The sequence below is a fragment of the Phyllobates terribilis genome, unplaced genomic scaffold, assembly GCF_046119375.1.
Source record: "Phyllobates terribilis strain yellow unplaced genomic scaffold, ASM4611937v1 Scaffold_2__4_contigs__length_985480577, whole genome shotgun sequence".
Taxonomy (NCBI): Eukaryota; Metazoa; Chordata; class Amphibia; order Anura; family Dendrobatidae; genus Phyllobates; species Phyllobates terribilis.
Window position 1 is genome coordinate 297,914,421 of NW_027362762.1, and position 22,871 is coordinate 297,937,291.

Here is a 22,871-nt window from a genome sequence, read left to right on the forward strand (position 1 = left end):
CAAAACTATGAATTAACGCATGTGGAATTATATACTTAACAAAAAAGTGTGAAACAACTGAAAATATGTCTTATATTCTATGTTCTTCAAAGTAGCCACCTTTTGCTTTGATGACTGCTTTGCACACTCTTGGCATTCTCTTGATGAGCTTCAAGAGGTAGTCACCGGAAATGGTCTTCCAACAATCTTGAAGGAGTTCCCAGAGATGCTTAGCACTTGTTGGCCCTTTTGCCTTCACTCTGTGGTCCAGCTCACCCCAAACCATCTCGATTGGGTTCAGGTCTGGTGACTGTGGAGGCCAGGTCATCTGGCGTAGCACCCCATCACTCTCCTTCTTGGTCAAATAGCCCTTACACAGCCTGGAGATGTGTTTGGAGTCATTGTCCTGTTGAAAAATAAATGATGGCCCAACTAAACTCAAACCGGATGGAATAGCATGCCGCTGCAAGACGCTGTGGTAGCCATGCTGGTTCAGTATGCCTTCAATTTTGAATAAATCCCCAACAGTGTCACCAGCAAAGCACCCCCACACCATCTCCTCCATGCTTTATGGTGGGAACCAGGCATGTAGAGTCCATCCGTTCACCTTTTCTGCATCGCACAAAGACACGGTGGTTGGAACCAAAGATCTCAAATTTGGACTTATCAGACCAAAGCACAGATTTCCAATGGTCTAATGTCCATTCCTTGTGTTCTTTAGCCCAAACAAGTCTCTTCTGCTTGTTGCCTGTCCTTAGCAGTGGTTTCCTAGCAGCTATTTTACCATGAAGGCCTGCTGCACAAAGTCTCCTCTTAACAGTTGTTGTAGAGATGTGTCTGCTGCTAGAACTGTGTGTGGCATTGACCTGGTCTCTAATCTGAGTTGCTGTTAACCCGCGATTTCTGAGGCTGGTGACTCGGATAAACTTATCCTCAGAAGCAGAGGTGACTCTTGGTCTTCCTTTCCTGGGGCGGTCCTCATGTGAGCCAGTTTCTTTGAAGCTTTTGATGGTTTTTGCAACTACACTTGGGGACACTTTCAAAGTTTGCCCAATTTTTCAGACTGACTGACCTTCATTTCTTAAAGTAATGATGGCCACTCGTTTTTCTTTACTTAGCTGCTTTTTTCTTGCCATAATACAAATTCTAACAGTCTATTCAGTAGGACTATCAGCTGTGTATCCACCTGACTTCTGCACAACACAACTGATGGTCCCAACCCCATTTATAAGGCAAGAAATCCCACTTATTAAACCTGACAGGGCACACCTGTGAAGTGAAAACCATTTCCGGTGACTACCTCTTGAAGCTCATCAAGAGAATGCCAAGAGTGTGCAAAGCAGTCATCAAAGCAAAAGGTGGCTACTTTGAAGAACCTAGAATATAAGACATATTTTCAGTTGTTTCACACTTTTTTGTTAAGTATATAATTCCACATGTGTTAATTCATAGTGTTGATGCCTTCAGTGTGAATGTACAATTTTCATAGTCATGAAAATACAGAAAAATCTTTAAATGAGAAGGTGTGTCCAAACTTTTGGTCTGTACTGTACGTATAGGGTATGTCCATACTCAGGAAAAATTGCACAACAAATTTTGGGGTCCATTTTCTCCTGTTACCCTTGTGAAAAATAAAAAAAATTGGGGCTAAAAGTACATTTTTGTAGAAAAAAAATTAGATTTTTTAATTTCATGGCTCTACGTTATAAACGTCTGTGAAGCACCTGGCGGTTCAAGGAGCTCACCACACATCTAGAGAAGTTCCCTCAGGGGCCTAGTTTCCAAAATGGGGTCACTTGTGGGGGTTTCCACCGCTTAGGCACATCAGGGGCTCCCCAAACACGACATAGCGTCCTCTAATTATTCAAGTAAATTTTACATTCAAAAAGACAAATGGCGCTCCTTCCCTTCCGAACTCTGTCGTGCTCCCAAACAGTGTTTTTTCCCCAAGTATAGGGCATTGGCAAACTCAGGAGGAATTGCCCAACAAATGGTATGGGACAATTTCTCTTGTTACCCTTATGAAACTGCAAAATTAGGGTCTGAAAAACATTTTTTGTGGGAAAAATGTAAAGATTTTATTTTTACCGCTCAATGTTATAAACTTCTGTGAAGCACCTGGGGGTTCAAGGTGTTCACCACACATCTAGATAAGTTCCCTGAGGGGTCTAGTCTCCAAAATGTTGTTACCCTTGTGAATATAACAAAATTGTGTCTGAAGTAAACATTTTGTGAAAAAAAGTTAAATGTTCATTTTTTCCTTCCACGTTGCTTCAGTTCCTGTGAAGCACGTGAAGGGTTAATAAACTTATTGAATGTGGCTTTGAGCACCTTGAGAGGTGCAGTTTTTAGAATGGTGTCACTTTTGGGTATTTTCTGTCATATAGGTCCCTCACAGTCACTTCAAACGTGATGTGGTCCCTAAAAAAAATGGTTTGTAAATTTTGTTGGAAAAATTAGAACTTTTAACTCTTTTATAACTTCCGGAAAAAAAAATATTTGGTTCTAAAATTGTTATGATGTAAAGTAGACATGAGGGAAATGTTATTTATGAACTATTTTGAGTGACATATCTCTCGGATTTAAGGGCATGAAAATTCAAAGTTTGAAAATTGCCAAATTTTCGCCAAATTTCAGTTTTTTCACACGTAAACGCAAGTCATATCGAAGAAATTTTACCACTATCATGAAGTACAATATGTCACGAAAAAACAGTCTCAGAATCAGTGGGATCCGTTGAAGCGTTCCAGAGTTATTACCTCATAAAGTGACACTGGTCAGAATTGTAAAATTTGGCCTGGTCATTAAGGATATAATTGGCTCCGTCCTTAAGGGGTTAAAGCTAGGCTCACATTTATCATGTGTTCTATGCTGACTTCTTCAGGATATCTATCTAAATTTCCAAAATATATTATTTGGACAGAACCACTCATTATAATGAGGCTGACGGAGACACGTTGGACTCCATATGGGCTCCTTTCTGTTTGTGTCCGTCTTTTTAGAGGAGCACAAAAGAGTAGTTGACATTGCTTTTGTGCACGGCTAAAAAGGTGTGGGCCCTCGATGGAAAAGAGGCCAAACACAGCCTAAAGTGGCTCCATCTGCCTCATTATAGTTAATGGTTTCGTTGGGCTATTTTCTAAATCCTGTTTTATGGATATGTATGCTACGTTCCCACTGAGTATTTTCTGAATTGTCAATGTTGCAGATTTTCTACAGCATTTCTACACCTATTAGGTAAATTAGGTTGCTTGCATTTGCTCTGGTTTCTGTCACTTTTTGGTATATTATGCTTTACGTAAAGCTGTTTTTTATACTTCCTGGTGTTTAGCTTTGACAAAACTTTTTTTAGATTTAGTAATATGCAGATGCAGATTTATATACATTTTTTTGTGCTTTTCCGCAGCTTAAATGCACTAAAAACACGTGTTTCTACCTGCCGGTTTTTAGCACTATTGCATTTTTTTTTTCACAAAATCTGCACCTAAAGCTCAGCGTACCTGCAAGAGAAATTGACATGTTACAGATTTTAAACACCCATCGCAGGTCAGTTTACACAAGAGCACAAGCAGAAGAGCGCAATGTGTATAAATCCCATCCACTTTGCTGTTACTTTAAGACACTGCATTTTGATGTAGCGAAAATACGCAGCATCAAAAACTTAGCATAGAAACATCAATGTGAGCGCTCATCTTCGAATATGGAAAAAAAGTAAACGTAAAAAAACAGCACAAATAGACCAGCCATACTTGGCAATACCTGGTCACAATACTATAATACAGGGCCGGCGTCACCACCCGGCGCACCCATTCTGTATGGAGCATTACATGGGGCCCATTCTGTATGGAACATTACTTGGGGCCAATTCTGTATGGAGCATTATATGTGGCCCATTATTCTGTATGGAGCATTATATGTGGCCCATTATTCTCTATGGAGCATTACATGGGGCCTATTATTCTGTATGGAGCATTTTATGGGGCCCATTATTTTGTATGGAGCATTATATGGGGCCCATTATTTTGTATGGCGCATTACATGGGGTCCATTATTCTGTAGGGGGAATTATATGGGGTCCATGATTCTGTATGGAGCACTATGTCGTGCCCATAATACTGTATGGAGCCCTATGTGGTGCCCATAATACTGTATTGCTTGGTATAATAGATGCACATGGATAAAGCTTGTGACAGACAGATACGTGAAGTGCACCATGCCAGTGTTACGGATCCGGGTGGTGAAACCTCTGTGCTGCGGTGCAAGGAGGGACCAGAGGGGTGTAACTAGGTATCAACTCAGACCGACCAAGGTCGTACGGCGGCTCAATCGACTCCGTGACCAGGGAAGGACCGAGCAGAGGGACCAGGTGCTACTCTGGGGACTGACCTTGTATGAGAGCAGGTGACTCCCGCGGGTCAGAAGGCAGGGACTGACCGGTACAGCAGATGAGCATGGCAGGAAGGCTGACGGGTGATCCGGGCAGACGGACTGGCAGGCACGGCAGGTAACAGGCAGGAGCCTCCAGGTAAGCTGGCTGGTAGGCACGGCAGATAACAGGCAGTTGCTTCTAGGTAAGCGAGCTGGCAGGCACGGCAGGTAACAGGCAGGTGCTTCCAGGTAAGCGGGCTGGCAGGCACGGCAGGTAACGGGTAGGTGCTTCCAGGTAAGCAGGCGGACAGAGCCCATAGACAGACTGGCAGACTGGACTTGTAGTCAGGCTGACGGACTGGACTTGTAGTCAGGCTGACAGACTGGACTTGTAGTCAGGCTGGCGGACTGGACTTGTAGTCAGGCTGGCGGACTGGACTTGTAGTCAGGCTGGCGGACTGGACTTGTAGTCAGGCTGGCGGACTGGACTTGTAGTCAGGCTGGCGGACTGGACTTGTAGTCAGGCTGGCGGACTGGACTTGTAGTCAGGCTGGCGGATTGGACTTGTAGTCAGGCTGGCGGACTGGACTGGTAGTCTGGCTGGCTTGCTGGACTGGTAGTCAGGCTAGCAGCGGGACCTGAGGGCTGAAGCAGAGTGTAACACACAAAGCTACAACCTTGCATGGGCACCTCCATATTGAAGGAGGTGCCTTTTATAGGGGAAGTCCTCCGGCCATTGGCTGGGGACTTTTTAGGACGGCGCGCGGCCCCTTTAAAAGGGAGGGAGCGCGCGCCCTAAGCACAGAGCCGGGGAGGCTGCGTGCACCAGCAGCAGCTGCAGGGAGGCCAGAAGACGCCGGAGCAGGACTGCGGCAGTAAAGGGGACGACGTTTCTGTCTCCTGCCTGGCAGAGACGCTGTCCCCCTTACTGCCGCGGTCCTGCTTTGGCTACAGTACCCCCCCCCCCCCTTTACGTCCTCTCTTTTTCAGGCCAGCAAGAAATTTTTTAAGCGGGGCGAGGATGTTCTCCCTGGGTTCCCAAATTCTCTCCTCTGGGCCAAACCCCTTCCAATTCACCAGAAAAAAAGTTTTTTCCTCTTACTCTCTTGGTGGCCAGAATGTTCTCTACCTCGTAGACGTCCTCAGCGGAGACCGGAGCTGGGGAGGTTCCTGGATTGTCGGAAAAATTATTAAGCACAACTGGTTTGAGGAGAGATACGTGGAAGGAGTTGGGAATCCGTAAGGTGGCCCGGAGTTTTAACTTGTAGGCTACTGGGTTGATTTGCTTGAGGACTTCAAATGGGCCGATGAACCGTGGACCCAACTTATAGGAGGGTATTTTGAGACGAACATATTTGGAGGAGAGCCAAACCTTGTCTCCCAGACGGAATTGAGGTAGATCCAGACATCTCTTATCAGCATTCTTCTTCATCCGCTCGGGGGGTTGAAGAAGTGCGGATCTAGTGTCCTCCCAAATAGTGGAAAATTCTCTGACCAGAGACTCCGCGGCCAGGTTGTCCACTGAAGCGGAAACGGGAAACGGAATCCGGGGATGTTGACCGTAGACCACAAAGAACGGGGACTTGGAAGAAGATTCGCTCTCATGGTTGTTGTAGGAGAACTCGGCCCATGGTAGGAGCTCCACCCAATCGGTATGGTGAGCGTTGATGAAGTGCCGGAGGTAGCTGGTAAGGATCTGGTTGATACGCTCCACTTGGCCATTGGACTGCGGATGGTAAGCGGAGGAGAAATCCAGGGTGACATCCAGCAGCTTACACGTAGCTCTCCAGAAGCGCGAAGTGAACTGGACCCCTCGATCAGACACAATGTGGAGGGGTAGACCGTGGAGACGAAAGATGTGATGGAAGAAGTCCTTAGCCAGCACAGATGCAGACGGGAGACCAGGCAGAGGGATGAAGTGGGCCATTTTAGAAAAGCGGTCAGCGACCACCCAAATGATCGTACAACCGGCAGAAACAGGGAGATCCGTAATAAAGTCCATAGCAATGTGTTGCCACGGGACAGCAGGTATGGGAAGAGGCAGGAAATGGCCGTCAGGAAGATGTCTGGGAGCCTTGTTGCGGGCACAGGACGAACAGGCCGTGACGAAGTCTACCACATCCTGGCGCAGGGTAGGCCACCAGTAATGCCGGGTAATGAGCAGGAAAGTCGTCTTCTGGCCAGCATGGCCGGCTAGTTTGGATGAATGACCCCAGTGAAGAACCTTCTTACGATCCGGAACCGCTACAAAAGTCTTACCGGGTGGGAGACGAGACATCCAAGGGGGCCACATTCATCACTTTGAAGGGATCGATGATATGCATAGGCTCCTCCTCTTGATCGGAAGACAGGAAGGATCGGGACAAGGCGTCTGCTTTAACATTCTTGTCCGCCGAGCGGTAATGTAGGGTAAAGTTAAAGCGGGCGAAGAACAAAGACCACCGGGCCTGACGCGAATTGAGTCTTTGGGCGTTCTTAAGATAAGCCAAGTTTTTGTGGTCAGTATAGATGACCACCGGGTGCAGAGTCCCCTCGAGCAGGTAACGCCACTCCTCCAGCGCCAATTTGATGGCTAGCAGTTCTCGGTCTCCTGTGGAGTAGTTGCGTTCAGACGAGGAGAAGAGCTTGGAGAAGAAGCCGCAGGTTACCATTCTCCCGGATGGAGATTTCTGGGTGAGCACCGCTCCGGCTCCGGAAGAGGAAGCATCAACCTCCAGAAAGAATTATTTGTTGTTATCTGGACGGTGCAGCACAGGGGCAGAAGAGAAGGCTTGTTTTAAAGAGATGAAGGCCTCCTCCACTTCGGACGGCCATTCCTTAGGATTTGCTCCCTTTCGGGTGAGCGCAGAGATGGGAGCAGTCCGGGAAGAGAAATGTGGGATGAAGAGACGGTAATAGTTGGCGAAGCCCAGGAATCGCTGAATCGCCTTCAACCCCTCCGGACGGGGCCACTTTAAGACGGCACAGACCTTCTCGGGGTCCATCCGTAGGCCTGTCTTCGAGATAATATAGCCCAAGAACGGAAGAGAGGACTGCTCGAAGAGGCATTTCTCAAATTTTGCATATAGATGATTCTGCCTGAGCCTAAGCAGGACCTGACGAACATCCCTCCGATGTGAGGGAAGATCCGAAGAGAAGACCAAGATGTCATCCAGGTACACCACCACGCAAGAATATAAGAGGTCACGGAAGATGTCATTAACTAATTCTTGGAAGACGGCGGGAGCATTACAGAGACCGAAGGGCATCACAAGGTATTCATAGTGACCGTCCTGGGTATTGAATGCCGTCTTCCACTCGTCTCCTTGGCGGATCCGGACCAGGTTATACTCCCCACGAAGATCGAGCTTGGTGAAGATCTTCGCGCCTTTAAGGCGGTCGAACAGCTCAGAGATCAGCGGCAGGGGGTATTTGTTTTTGAGGCTGGGTGCCCACGTAGCGTTTTTCAAGCGTTTATGCTGCGGAATTTCCGCAGCGTAAACTCTTGTTAAACGCTAGGTAATCCGCACCCCATGGTCCCCAAGGGGATTCCGCATGTTCTATGCACATGCTGCGGATTTTTCCGCAGCGTTTATGCTGCGTACAAAAATCCGCAGCATGTCATTTAATTTTGCGGAACTCCCGCCATTGACTTGCATTGAAACGCATAGAAACCGCGACTGTACATTTGTACAAGCGGCTTCTATGCGTCTCTATGTGCGGATGGTACCCAGTTCTGGAGGAGAGGAGACTCTCATCCAGACCTGGGTACCATTGTACCTGTAAAAAAAGAATAAAATAACAAATAAAGTTATATTCACCTGTCCGGCGGCTTCTCTCTGAATGCCGGCATCGCTTGAGGACCTGCTATGACGTCACAGTCATGTGACCGCAGGCCCTTCACCGCTCTGTCTCGCGATATGCCGGCAGCCGGGAACCAGACAGGAACGAGCGCTGCAGCACATACCGGGGCCTCGGGGGTGAGTATAGCTTTATTTGTTTTAATTTTTACGGTCACACTGTATACATCCATGCCGTTTGCATGGATTTATACAGTGTGACCTAGTTGTCAAGCACTCTCCAAGTGATGCTATCGCCTGGAAAGCGCTTGTCAATCTGCATGCGGAAACGCATGTGAATCCGCATGTATTCTGCAGGAAAAACGCATGCACAATCTGCATGCGTTTTTTCTGCCAGGGAGATGCAGAAATGCTGCAGAAATTTTCTGCTTCATTTCTGCATCGTGGGCACATAGCCTGACAGTGATTTGGTTGAGTCCTCTATAATTGATACATGGACTTAGTGAACCGTCTTTCTTTTTAACGAAGAAGAATCCGGCTCCAGCCTGGGAGGAAGATTTCCGGATGAATCCCCTAGCCAGATTTTCTTCGATGTACTCCGACATGGCCCGGGTTTCGGCCAACGACAACGAGTAGATATGCCCACGGGGTGGAGTGGCACCGGGTATCAGGTCGATAGGGCAATCATATGGCCTATGGGGTGGCAGAGTCTCTGCCTCCTTCTTGTCAAAGACATCAGCGTAGGACCAGTAGGGTGACTGTAGATCGGGTAAATTAGTCGGAGTAGATGGGGGTCAAGCCGGGCGAACCGGAACCAGGCAGATCTCATGGCAATCCTGCCCCCAACGGAGCACCTCACCGGATTGCCAATTCAGAACGGGTTCATGTTTCTGTAGCCAGGGTAGACCTAGCAAAAGGGGGTGAGAGAGTCCGGAAAGCACATGGAAGGAAATCCTCTCTGAGTGCAGCATTCCCACCTGCAGGGTTACGGGCTCTGTGACGAGCAAGATGGTCACCGGAAGGAGTCTTCCATCCACGGAAGCGACTGCCAATGCTTCAGCCAGAGGTTTAGTAGGAATCTGATACTTCTCTACAAGGGACCGGGATATGAGATTCCCAGCGGCTCCGGAATCCAGATGTGCGGTTTCAAAGAAGCGGTTCTCTCCACAGGAAATGGAGACGGATAAAGTCAAGAACGGAGAGGATTTAGTTTTGCCTAGGACGACCTCTCCGAGCAGTCCTAGACACTGTAGTTTCCCAGCTTCACCGGGCAGGAACGAATCAGGTGCTCCTTACTACCACAGTAGAAACAGCTCCCCTCGGCTCGGCGTGTCTCTTGGCGAGATTTGACCATCTTGGTCTGGTCAATCTGCTTAGGTTCAGGCGAGCGTGCCCAGGGAGTTGCAGGGTTCTGGAAAGCAGGAGCAAGACGAGGAAATCTTCTCTCCCGGGTAGTCTCCTTAGCACGTTCTAGGAAACGGATATCAATCTGGGTTGCTAGTGACACCAGGTCATCCAGGGTGGTAGGAACGTCCCAGCCGGCTAACTCGTCCTTAATCCAACCGGAAAGGCCCTCCCAGAAGGTGGACACCAGGGCCTCGTTGTCCAAGGCAAGCTCAGAAGCGAGGGTACTTAACCGTATGGCATATTGGGCCACGGTGAGACTCCCTTGGTGGAAATGGAGCAATGAGGAGGCAGTAGAGATCCTTCGTCCGGGTTCATCAAAGACCTTCCGGAAGGCAGTGAGGAAAGCCGGAAGATCGGACACCAGGGAATCCCCTCTCTCCCATAGAGGGTTAAGCCATGCCAATGCTTCCTCGGTGAGGTGAGACATGATGAGCGCCACCTTGGCCCGGTCGGAGGGAAACTGATGTGGCAGAAGTTCAAAGTGCAGCGTGCACTGGTTCAGAAAGCCCCGACATAGGACGGGGTCACCTCCAAAACGAGGCGCAGAAAGCCGGGGTCCTAGGCTGGATGCCATGGTATTGGTAGGTAGCGGCGCTGCCAGAGCGGGTGTCGCTCGAATTGAGGCGGACACAGTTGGGACAGCTTATCCAGGCGAGAGTTGACAGACCGCAGGTAGGTCAGGATGGTTTCCTGTTGGGATCTCTGACGAGAAACCTCCTGGTACAGGTCAGCAAGCGAAGGGGCCTGGGGGCCACCGGGTTCCATGGCCCGTGCAAACTGTTACGGATCCGGGTGGTGAAACTTCTGTGCTGCGGTGCAAGGAGGGACCAGAGGGGCGTAACTAGGTATCAACTCGGACCAACCAAGGTCATACGGCGGCTCAATCGACTCCGTGACCAGGGAAGGATCGAACAGAGGGACCAGGTTCTACTCTGGGGACCGACCTTGTATGAGAGTTGGTGACTCCCACGGGTCAGAAGGCAGGGACTGACCGGTACAGCAGATGAGCATGGCAGGCAGGCTGACGGGTGATCCGGGCAGATGGACTGGCATGCACGGCAGGTAACAAGCAGGAGCCTCCAGGTAGGCTGGCTGGTAGGCACGGCAGGTAACAGGCAGGTGCTTCTAGGTAAGCGAGCTGGCAGGCACGGCAGGTAACAGGCAGGAGCTTCCAGGTAGGCTGGCTGGTAGGCACGGCAGGTAATAGGCAGGTGCTTCTAGGTAAGAGAGCTGGCAGGCAACCTGACATGGGCACCTCCATATTGGAGAAGGTGCCTTTTATAGGGGAAGTCCTCCGGGGACTTTTTAGGATGGCGCGCGCGGCCCCTTTAAGAGGGAGGGAGAGCATCCTAAGCACAGAGCCGGGGAGGCTGCGTGCACCAGCAGCAGCTGCAGGGAGGCCAGAAGACGCCGGAGCAGGACCGCGGCGGTAAGGGGGACGGCGTCTCTGCCGGGCAGGAGGCAGAGACGCCGATGCTACAGCCAGCTTACAGTCTTGCCTGTACCTTTTGGATCTTGTGGGCTGCCCAGCATTATATAAGTGTACTCCACAAGGACAGAATACACATGATACTCAACATGTATGCTTTTTTATTATGTGTTTTTTGTTATATTTTTGCATTTTTATCTTTTTTACATTTTATTTTGTTCCTCTATGGGACATGAACATTTTATACTTTGATTGCTGGACTAATAACTTACAGTACTTATGTCAGTGTTAGGCTGGGTTCACATATCATTTGCCACTACATTCAGTGGCTCTGTCGGGGTTTACGTCCAGACCCTTGCAAAATGGGATTCGGGCGTATGCGCCAACGGGATCATTGAATATAATGATGCAGACAGAGTCAAAGTGTGTTCTGTTGTGCATCATTTGCCGCTGTATACCCTAGTTAAGGCGGGCAGCAAGACTGCCCACCTCCAGTAGGCGTCAGTGACCTAAAATTATGCACAACAGAGCATAGTGGCAAATACTATGTGAACCTAGCCTTACCCTAACAGGTGATCTGTTGAACCCTGCTTATGGAAGTGCCTAGCAGACCACTGTACCTGTCAGATGTGCCGGTCAGTTGCCTGACAACCATCAACACATCATGATGCAGTAGAGGGAGGCTCTTTCTTTTTCACAACCTTCTAAATGCCATGGTTACTATTGACTGGACTTACTGGTATGCCCGTTGTCGGGAACAGGTTTACAACAGTCAACTTGTATTGTCTAGGCATCTGGATCAGAGAATCTCTAAAACAGAAGGTTCTTTGGCATGTTCCTAGTATGCAGTGGTTAAGTCTGGGGAGTGAAGGCTAAGTTGACTAATCCAGTGCTATTTTAGCACAAAGGCTGAGCAAGTTATTGCTGCATAGTCTAAGTGTGTCCATTCTGACTGTTGTACTCCCCCCATCTGAAATGGAGCACTGAGCAATAAGAGAAGGTGACCTGGTCTAATCTTTTACATCAAGTGAATGAATCATCTGATTTGCGTATGCGCCACTTACATGGGGAAGAGATGTAATAAGTATACACCATGGGATGAAGGCTAGTCTGTAGAGGCAGGTTGATTCTCTGTTTTCTGTTCTGCTGAGAATCTTTTGTTGCTGCCATTTACGTGGCTGTCACATTGACACGTATTCCCTAAATGAACACTTGGAACACAAAGTTCAGAAGAACGCTAGGTGTCAATAGCTGCTTTATAAATATGGTAGATAGGTGACTTTTGGTCATAGTAAAATGGTAAGTTTCATGTCTGTAATAATTACTCATGGAGGAAAAAAAACAAATGAATTGTGACAAGTGCATATTATACCAATAATATTATGCTTTTGGCTGCTTCTTGATGTCAAAGACTCTCCCAACATTTTATGTAAGACGAACCTTAGACTCTAATCACTACTTTATCCATTAATTCTTATAGCACATCTATTTAATCTTTCATCTGCATTAATTCTTGTTACTGTTGTGCTACTTTTTTAGCTATAAGGAAATAGTGAGGTTATATGACCAAAAGTCATTGTACGACTATGTTCACATGTTGCGTTTTTTCAGCCTGGTTTTTTTTTTTATGTAAATTTTTATCTGCATTTTACAGTACCAGCAAAGTCTATGAGATTTCAGATATCTCATGCACACAGCTTGTTTGTTTTGTCCTCAGTATTTTGTCAAATACCTTGCTTTTTGCTTAATGCAGTGTGTCACTTCTTTCAGCGTTTTTTTCAGCGTTTTTTACCCATTGAAAACAATGGTTAGTGCAAAAAATGCTGCAAAAACGCAAGTATCAGGATTTGCTGCGTCTTTGGTGCCAAAACCTGAGGCGGTTGAATCAGGTTATTTTTTTTTGCTCTAAACTTCACGAGCATGCACTAGAGACAATTGTATTCTGACAAAAATGCAGCAAGAGAGCAGGTTTTGCATGCGGAAAAAATGCATCAAAAACGCAACATGTGAACATAGCCTAAAGCTCTAGTCTATTTCAGGCCTTACTCCAGTTTTCAGCTGTAACATAGATAAGCGTGCCCTACTGTTCTGTATAGTCTGTCCTTTTTTCAGTGTAGCTGTGAAGCAGTAAGGGTTACTGCAGTGGTTGTATTCAATGTCACTGGGCTTTTGCTTTTCTTAATTGGATACATTAATGTTCATCAGTACTGTCTAAGATGTAATGCTTTTATTGTGCTTTCTCACACTTAATTTTCTATGTGCTTGCTTCCTACATTTCACATTTATTAGTTTTGACATGTAAACTCTTGGATTTGAACCATTTTATTCACAATTCATTTTTCTGATTCAGAGTGAACATGAGTGGCTTAATCCTCTTATGAGAATTAATTGCATGTTTTAGTCCTCACCTCTGACCCCTCTACAGTTACTTCTGGGGCAGGTTTCTTCCTAACACAGCCTTGTTGCTTACTAAAAACATAACTAACTAGTAATGATTCCTTTAATAAAAGAGAAGACACAGCTCTTTGTTCTGAAAAAACAGACTTCATGATGGTTGGATTTATAGATAGAAGGTAACACTGCAGCCGGTCACAGTCATGGACCAACAATGCTGGAGGAGGAGAGGAGACCAGTAGGATAAAAGATCATTGTGAGATTGGAGTATGAGCTATTTATTTATAGCTCACTCATGGCATGTGTAAAATATAAAAAGGGGAAGAAAAGCCCTTTGATGATAAGACAGTTGTCAAGTTACCATATACGTTCATATAGTGTCATTCCCTTTGGGATGTTGCATGATGTCGTTGTTTTTACTTCTGAGCTGTCTTAGAAAAATAAAGCCTGCGTGACTGATTAAATTACCATTCTATAGCTTTGTCTTGGACACATCTTTTCCTCTTTTGACTATTTCCTGCTTTATGTATTTGATATGTTTGAGATGCATGGCTGGACAAAATGGGGTGTCCTTTTCACCATATATAAAACTCACAAATGAGTTGTTATCTTGACAAACAAAGGCTGGCCATACACAAAGTTCATTTGACAGACTGTCATCTTTCTCAACTTACCTATATATAGAGGAGACAGGAGAGTCTCTGTCAGAGACTTGTCTGTGCTTATCTCCTCTGAAAACAACAGGATCAGCCATTGACATTCCAATGGCCCAATCATTGTCTCCCCTGATATCATCTGTTGTATATGGGGACCTCCCAACTTTGCCCAACAATTAGTCATCGGGTTTTAAAGACTTTCATGTAATGTGTACGGGGGCCCAAATGAGTTTTCTAGAGATCTGTTAGTGGATACAATTGTCATGTTTTTGTACAATTAATTTTTGGGTATAATGCACATCTCATAGATTTATACACAATCAAATATTGTACACGTTTAACTGTTCATATTCAGAATGTGACAACTTGTTCTAGTAGGGATTAAAGGGAACCTGTCATCAGGATTTTGCTAAGTGAACTGCATGCAGTGTCAGGTTGGCGCCGTTACACTGATTAAAATGATACCTGGGTTGATGAAATCCGTCCTGTGGTTGTTGTTTAATCTTTGATTGCAGTTTGGAGATAATGATATGCTCATGCTCCGGGGTAAGCTTTTCTTGGTGCTCTGTTCTCATATTCATCCTTATGAGCTTAAATGACAGGTCACTGAACCCTCAGTGACCTGCTTCCTAAGCTACAATACTGCGCTTGCGCTGTTCACATTGTGGTCTTTTAAAAAAAAAAATTTAACTCCAGTAAAATGGCGTCCACGAATGCGGAGTTACATCTCTTGTTTGCCGATAGATGCTTCTGTGCATGCGCCGCAGCCATTTTGCTGTAGCTAAAACTCCAACAAAATGGCCGTGGCATGTACACAGTAGCATCTATCAGCAAGCGATAGCTGCTACTGCACAAGCGCCATTTGTTGGAGCAAAAAAATTGTTTTAGCTCAAGCAAAATTGCAGCGCCACGTGCGCAGTAGCATCTATCCGCAAGCGATAGATGCTACTGCGCGGGTGCCGGCGCCATTTTGCTTGAGTTAAAAAAAAATTTTTTAAAAGACCACAGTATGAACTAAAATAGGAGGCAGGTCACTGAAGGATCAGTGGCCCGTCATTTAAGCCACAATGATGAAGATAATGCCAGAGCACCAAAGAAAGACCACAGGCCCACCCTGGAACACGAGCATCTCATTATCTCCAAACTGCAAATAAAGATTAAACAACCACCACAGGACGGATTTCATCAACCCAGGTATCATTTTAATCAATGTAACGGCGCACACTTGACTCTGCCTGTAGTTTACTTAACACAATCCTGATTACAGGTTCGCTTTAATGGTGGTGTAGGATTTGTTCGGTAGAACCATTAGAGGGACATATTAGACCCATGCTTGCAAATAAAAAACAGTTTAAACCCTACAGATCATACATGTACATTGTAGTTTGCAGTAACTTTACACTCGATGTGTACCCGAGCACCCCGATGCACAATTGAGTGGCTTATTACTAGTAAAAATCCTACGTATTTGGTATCCATTCTATAAAATTGCAGTGATGTGAAAAAGTGTTTGCACCTTCCTGATTTCTTTTGCAGGTTTGTCACACTTAAATGTTTCAGATTACAAAACAAATTTAAATATTAGACAAAGATAACACAAGTAAACACGTAATGCAGTTTTTAAATGAAGGTCTTTATTATTAAGGGAAAAAGAAATCCAAACCTACAGGACCCTGTGTGAAAAATGTAAGTGTGACAAACATGGAAAAGAATGAGAAATCAGGAAGGGGGCTAACACTTTTTTACACTACTGTATATCATTTTTTTATCCCGCATGATGAACGACAAAAAAAAATGTGGAAAAAGAATAGCAGAATTGCCATTTGTTCATACCATCACACAAAAAATATTGTATGTATCCAAAAATGGAAGGAGTAAAGACTACAGCATGTTATTCAAAAAAAAAACATGGCCTCATACATCTCTATCAATCTAAAATCTAAAAGTTATGGTTCTCAAACAAGAACCGAAAAAAATGAAACTTTTTTAACCTCTTAATTTTCGTTGCGTGCAGCATGAATACAGTGGACTCATGAGCTGAGCCCACTCCTTACCACTCAGATCCTGACTGTGTTTCATGTGTTTCTTAATTTATGTTGCATGCAGCATGAATACAGTGGACTCATGAGCTGAGCCCACTCCTTACCACTCAGATCCTGACTGTGTTTCGTGTAACCATTTAAATGGCACTGTCAATCACTGACAGCGGCATGTAAATGGTCTGCTTGCTCCCATCACCCCTTCGGCGACGCAGTTGTGGGGAATCAATGGGTTACCATGGCAGACACAAGCCTGCTGAAGGTCCTCATGACTGCCATCTTAGCTGTCCTGTTCAATGCAGCCTCCGGCTGGGCTTCCTAGAAGAATGTCAGTTACACTATATACAAACGATGGGAGGTTCAAGTCCCCTTATATGACTAAAAAATATAAAAGTTTAAGAAAAGCACTTTTTCACACAAAAAGCTATGAATTCATCAAATGTAACCAAAAATGGTATCAATAAAAACTACGGCTCAAGTCACAAAAATAAACACACACACTGCTCATTCAACCCAAAAAAGTTATGTATCTCAAAAAATGCTGACAATTCCCCCCCCCCCCCCCAAAAAAAAAAAATAATAGTATTTTCTTCACCATTTCATCCCACTTGAAAATTTCATCCCACTTGAAAACATTTTTCCTAGTTTTTCAGTACATTACTACTAATGTAAAATAAATGGTCGGGAAATATACATCTACATCTGATTAATAATAGAACTGGAACACTTTCTTTTTTAAAAATGGCTTATGTTGACTCCATATATTTAACACAGACCATAAATGAACCAAATTGCTCATATATTAGATGTGTTTATTCCATAAATAAGTCTTGAATTTCTCATAAATCTGTAAATTCCGACATTATGGGTCAGGGAAATTGAAGACTTGGTAGTATTGTGATTTGCTGTGAATCACTACTTTGGGAAAAAGTCAACAAACCTGGGAAATTCGAATTTCAGAAAAGTTGATCACCTTTAGTAACTAGTTAGACTGGTGTTCAAACATGTTTTACCATTTTTTTTTTCCCCTTAAATTAATAGGCAAGAAAATGCACGATATCTTTGTGTATGGAACACTTAAGAAAGGACAACCAAACTATCACATTATGACAGATCCAAAGAATGGAAAAGCTGTATTTAAAGGCACAGGAAGAACAATAGACAAGTACCCACTGGTGATAGCTGAGATGGAAAATATACCATTTCTTCTGAATGTCCCTGGCACTGGCCACCATATTGCTGGAGAGATATATTCAGTTGATGACCAGATGCTTCAATTCCTGGATGAATTTGAAAGCTGTCCAGACATGTACCAACGCACTATTAAGAGGATTGAAATATTGGAGTGGGGAGGTAAAGATGATTCACCTGAGGGGAGAGCAGCTGCTAACACCACAGAGTGTTTTGTCTACAGCACTACAAGTTACCCGCCAGAGTGGCTCAATCTACCGTACCTCGACTGTTATGATTCCTATGGGACACACGGCCTTCGTTATATTAATCATCAGGACAGATAACTTTAGACACATACAGTATATAGTGTTTAAATGTAATTTTGTGACCTATTGACTGTGAATCAAAAATATTCCACCTTTTTACTCAAAAATATACTATATATATATGGACTATACGAAGTCCATTTTATTAATTGAAAAATGGTTTATTTGGAGGATTTTCATGGCTAATACATAGCAAATTCTGTCCAGAAGATTGATAAAATTTACTTATTTACAAATTCTATGCATGTTTTACACAGATTGAACACGTACCCCTTATTGTCTATGTGACTGTTATGATTGAGTTTTTTGCTGGACTAAATGGCCGTCAAAGAAAAAAATAAATAAAAGACATGTTTGTTTTTGATCTGAGTCATGGATCAAGATCACCCATATAAGTCTAGGAGGATTTAAAAATCACGGCAAACACATGCATGGCTTTTGCTGTCCATTTTTAACACTGTTATGGGCTTTGCCATTATTTTTTCCAACATATGAGAAAATCACAAATGAAACAGTGATGGCAAAAATGGACATACTGAACAGTGATGAAAATAGTTTTTTTTTCTTCTGTAAAAAAAAAAAAAAGAAAAGAAAAAATGTTTGAATGAGGATTAAAGCTCAGATTTTTTTATTTCATAGACTCGGCAAGGGTAAAAGTAAAGTATTGTTCTTGAAAAGTCCCTTGCAACCTTTAAGGACCGGGCATTTTTTTATTTTTTATTTCTGAGCTTTAGTTTTTTCCTTTTTTTTCTCCTTCAAAAAAACTTTTTAACATTTTTTTTCCCTCTGGCTCCATAGCTCCTCCTCCTTGGGGGTAGGGTTGCATCTCTGCTAACACATACATAAATTAAACAATTCTCTTCTCTCGTCTCCACTGAGAATCAAACTCACAACCTCCATGTTCTCAGGCAGCAGCTCTAGCTATGATTGGAAAATGGGGTAAGAAAATGGCGCAATTTATTTTATTCTCTATTAAACCCATAAAAAAATGTAATAAAAATGTAATGCCGAGGCAGTGTTCACATGTAGCATAAATGCTGCATATTTTCTACTGCTTTTTGTTCTGCACATTTTCTTCAGCTGTCTGCACTACACGATGCAATAATAATCTCTGATTGTGCGTTTGCTGCGTTTCTTTTATGCATTTTTCCCCATATTTAATGCGTTTTTGGTGCAGATGTGAATATGCGTTTTTAATACAAAAAAGTTTTGATTCTGCGCTTAAAAATGCCACGGTATTTTTTTTTTTAGATATACTTTTTTTTCAGGCTCGTGATAGAAACTTATAGAGAAAAAAATCAATAGAACTGCACAATTCAGCAGCGTCTTTTGATGCACCGAGGTTGGAGTTTTCATGAATCACATCCACTTTGGACATTTAGACTATATTCACATGTAGCATAAATGCAGTGTTTTTTTCAGCTGCTTTTTTATGCACAGAAGTTTTTCTGCTTTTAACTATCCAAACAAAGTGGATGTGATTTCATGAAAACTGTGACCTTGGTGCGTCTAAAGAAGCTTCTGAACTGTGCGGTTTTGGTGCTTTTTTTTTTTCTCTAGAGGCTTCTATTTGGAGCCTAAAAAAATATAAAGACTGAAGTTACTTTTTTAAGTGCAGAATCAAAGGTTTTGGGTGTGTGCACACCATCAGTACTGTCAGCTCTTTGAACGCAGCATACTTTATGCTGAGTCCAAAGCGCTGCACGCAGGTGAATCCGCATGGTTCAATTAACACATGCGGATTCACCTGCGTGCAGCGCTTTGGACTCACCGCAATCAATACATTGTATTGATCTCACTTCTCTTGCAGAGACTAGAGTCTACGCAAGAAAAATTGACATGCTGTGGGTCTGATAGACACGCCGCATGTCCGTGTCCGCGAGTGACATTTGCTTGCAATGTAGAACGCTGCGTCCAATCCGCAGCGTTTACTGACAGTGTGCACATACCCTTACTGTAGTATGAAAAACACTTAATAATGCGCCTTCACATCTGCACCAAAAATACATCAAGTAAGGGGGAAAAAGCATAAAAAATGCAGCAAAAATGCAATCAGAGAAGATTGTTATTGGCCGTACAGATACCAAAAAGCCAGATATTGTACATCAAGATGAGAAAGTTCTGGCTGCTACAACTGTGAATGAAAGGAAAAAAATAAATCCATCTCTAGCTCCCAACTAGAGATGAGCAAGTCGCACAGCTGATGTAGCTCCAACCCCGGTTAATCAAAAGCCGTGTCAGAGACGCTAGAAGGTAAGAGATTCGCGGCCTTCCCTCCCGTAAATCGATCTGCACATCTCTAGTCCCATACGTCCTGGATGCAGGGGGACAATCACAGATTTGGGTCCAAGCCCTGCAGTCTCCGGCAGCTGCTCAATGTCCCTTACTGCCACCCACCCCTCTGACATCTCCTCTTGCCAGTGTAAAAAGGAATGGCAAATGGGTGTGGCTAGGGGAGTGGTTAGATTTTCCACATTGCATATAATAATTTATAAAAGTCGGAAAGTATGCAAGTATGGGTAAGAAACTTGTATAGATTTATTATTCTTTTAGTGTTTAAAAAAATTTTGAACTTTGGTATATAAAAAAAAAGTAAAATAAATTTTTGCTATGAATGGAGCTGTGCGAGTGCTTTTTTTTGTGTGACAGTATTCATACCATTTGGGCTACATACAACATTTTGGATTGCCATTGCATTTTTAAGAGCGGTGTAGCTACAAAAAATTGTTCTTCTGTCTGCTTCAATTGCATGTATTTGAAAGTTGCTATATGAGGTAGCATTACCCGGGCAGTGCTTACAAGCTCAATACAAAATAACTTGTAAGCAATAAACGTTTGACCACTGCACCAAGGCGGCAGATGCTGCCAGTTCCCTTGGCAATGAGCAGCTAAAAAAAGTAAGGTTAGTCGAAGCAACAGGAGCAAATTTTAATAAAAATTATTTGCAAAGCTGCTAATTTTCATAAGCACTTTGTAAACATGCACATTTTAGAAGCTTTTAACAAATGTGTTTGTGGCATAATTTTGTGGCACTTACTACTATGTACAGCGAGTGAAATACAGTGGGTACAGAAAGTATTCAGACCCCTTTAACTTTTTCACTCTGTTTCATTGCAGCCATTTGGTAGATTCTAAAAAGTTCATTTTTTTTCTCATTAAAGTACACTCTGCACCCCATCTTGACTGAAAAAAAAACAGAAATGTAGACATTATTGCAAATTTATTAAAAAAGAAAAACAAATGTCACATGGTCATAAGTATTCAGACCCTTTGCTCAGACACTCATATTTAAGTCACATGCTGTCCATTTCCGTGTGATCCTCCTTGAGATGGTTCTAATCCTTCATTGGAGTCCAGCTGTGTTTAATTAAACTGATAGGTGTGTGCCTTTCCAAATCAAGTCCTGTCTATATAAGGCCTCACAGCTCACAGTGCATGTCAGACCAAATGAGAATGATGAGCTTAAAGGAACTGCCCAAGGAGCTCAGAGGCAGAATTGTGGCAAGGCACAGATCTGGCCAAGGTTAGAAAAGAATTTCTGCATTACTCAAGGTTCCTAAGAGCACAGTGGCCTCCATAATCCTTAAATGGAAGAAGTTTGGGACCACCAGAAGTCTTCCTAGACCTGGCTGTCCAGCCAAACTGAGCAATCGTAGAAGAAGAGCCTTGGTGAGAGAGTTAAAGAAGAACCCCAAGATCACTGTGGCTGAGCTCCAGAGATGCAGTAGCGAGATGGGAGAAAGTTCCACAAAGTCAACTATCACTGCAGCCCTCCACCAGTCTGGCCTTTATAAAAGCCTGCATAGTGTTTGTTCAAAAACCCATGAAGAACTCCCAGACAATGAGAAATAAGATTCTCTGGTCTGATGAGACGCAGATAGAACTTTTTGGTGATAATTCTAAGCGGTATGTGTGGAGAAAACCAGGCACTGCTCATCACCTGCCCAATACAGTCCCAACAGTGAAATATGGTGGTGGCAGCATTATGCTATGGGGGTGTTTTTCAGCTGCAAGGACAGGAAGACTGGTTGCAATTGAAGGAAACATGAATGCGGCCAAATACAGAGATATTCTGGATGAAAACCTCTTCCAGAGTGCTCTGGACCTCAGACTTGGCCGAAGGTTCACCTTCCAACAAGACAATGACCCTAAGCACACAGCTAAAATAACAAAGGAGTGGCTTCAGAACAACTCTGTGACCATTCTTAGGTCAGGGCTCTGGCTGGGCCAGTCAAGAATGGTCACAGAGGTGTTCTGAAGCCACTCCTTTGTTATTTTAGCTGTGTGCTTAGGGTCATTGTCTTGTTGGAAGGTGAACCTTCAGCCAAGTCTGAGGTTCAGAGCACTCTGGAAGAGGTTTTCATCCAGAATATCTCTGTATTTGGCCGCATTCATGTTTCCTACAATTGAGCATGTCTGAAGAGACCTGAAAATGGCTGTCCACCAACGTTCACCATCCAACCTGAACCTCATGAATACTGAGCAAAGGGTCTGAATACTTATGACCATGTGATATTTCAGTTTTTCTTTTTTAATAAATTTGCAAGCATTTCTGTTTTTTTTCAGTCAAGATGGAGTGCAGAGTGTACTTCTTTTTTTTTTTATCCGATAAATTTTTATTAAACATAACAAAACTTAGAACAGATATTACATGACAATACTCGTTTTACAATATTAAAGTAATTCCCTTCTTTCTCTTTTTTCCTTTTTCTTTCCTTCCCCTACTCCTTTTCCTTCTCTTCCCCTTTTCTTCTTTCCTTCTTCCCTCTCCACTCCGCCATACAGTTTAGCAAGAGATTTACGCTACAGTAGTATATATAGGTGTTACTCTAATTAATCCTATCCAGCTATGGCTGCCATAATTTATGGAAGTATTCCTGCTTATTCCACTTGGTGTAAATACTTTTTTTCAAGTTGAATTATATAGTTCGTTTGGGCAATGAATTTGCATCTGGATGGGGCTCCTCTCTAATCCAATATTTTGCAATCAATTTTCTGGCAATAAACAATAATCTCGCAATTGCTATTTTTGGTCATGTGTGTTTTTATTTCCTCAACGTACCCTAATATACAGTACATGTCAGTGGGTTACTAGGGACAATACACCTATACACCATTCCAATACGGTTCAACACTACAATCCAAAAGGAGGACAATCCCAAAGCATATGCAGTATGTCTGCCTGAAATTGCGAGCACCTTGAGCAGTCGGAGTTAGACTTCAACCCTGCTTTTAATAACATATCAGGGGTTCTATACGCCCTGTGGATCACATACAACTGTGACATTGTCCCAGGCTCACTCATGGATAACTTGGGTATA

General features: G+C 43.8%; 1 protein-coding gene across 3 annotated transcripts in view; it reads left to right on the plus strand.

The window, feature by feature from the left end:
• GGACT (gamma-glutamylamine cyclotransferase) overlaps positions 1-21,601 on the plus strand; it is an 84,857-nt gene extending 63,256 nt beyond the window's left edge. For all 3 annotated transcript variants that reach the window (XM_073664212.1, XM_073664211.1, XM_073664210.1), the window contains exon 2: positions 17,093-21,601. In XM_073664212.1, coding sequence (XP_073520313.1) covers positions 17,101-17,568 — 468 coding nt within the window. In that variant the 5' untranslated portion in view covers positions 17,093-17,100 and the 3' untranslated portion in view covers positions 17,569-21,601. The remainder of the gene's footprint in view (positions 1-17,092) is intronic.
• The last annotated feature ends 1,270 nt before the right edge of the window (positions 21,602-22,871 follow it).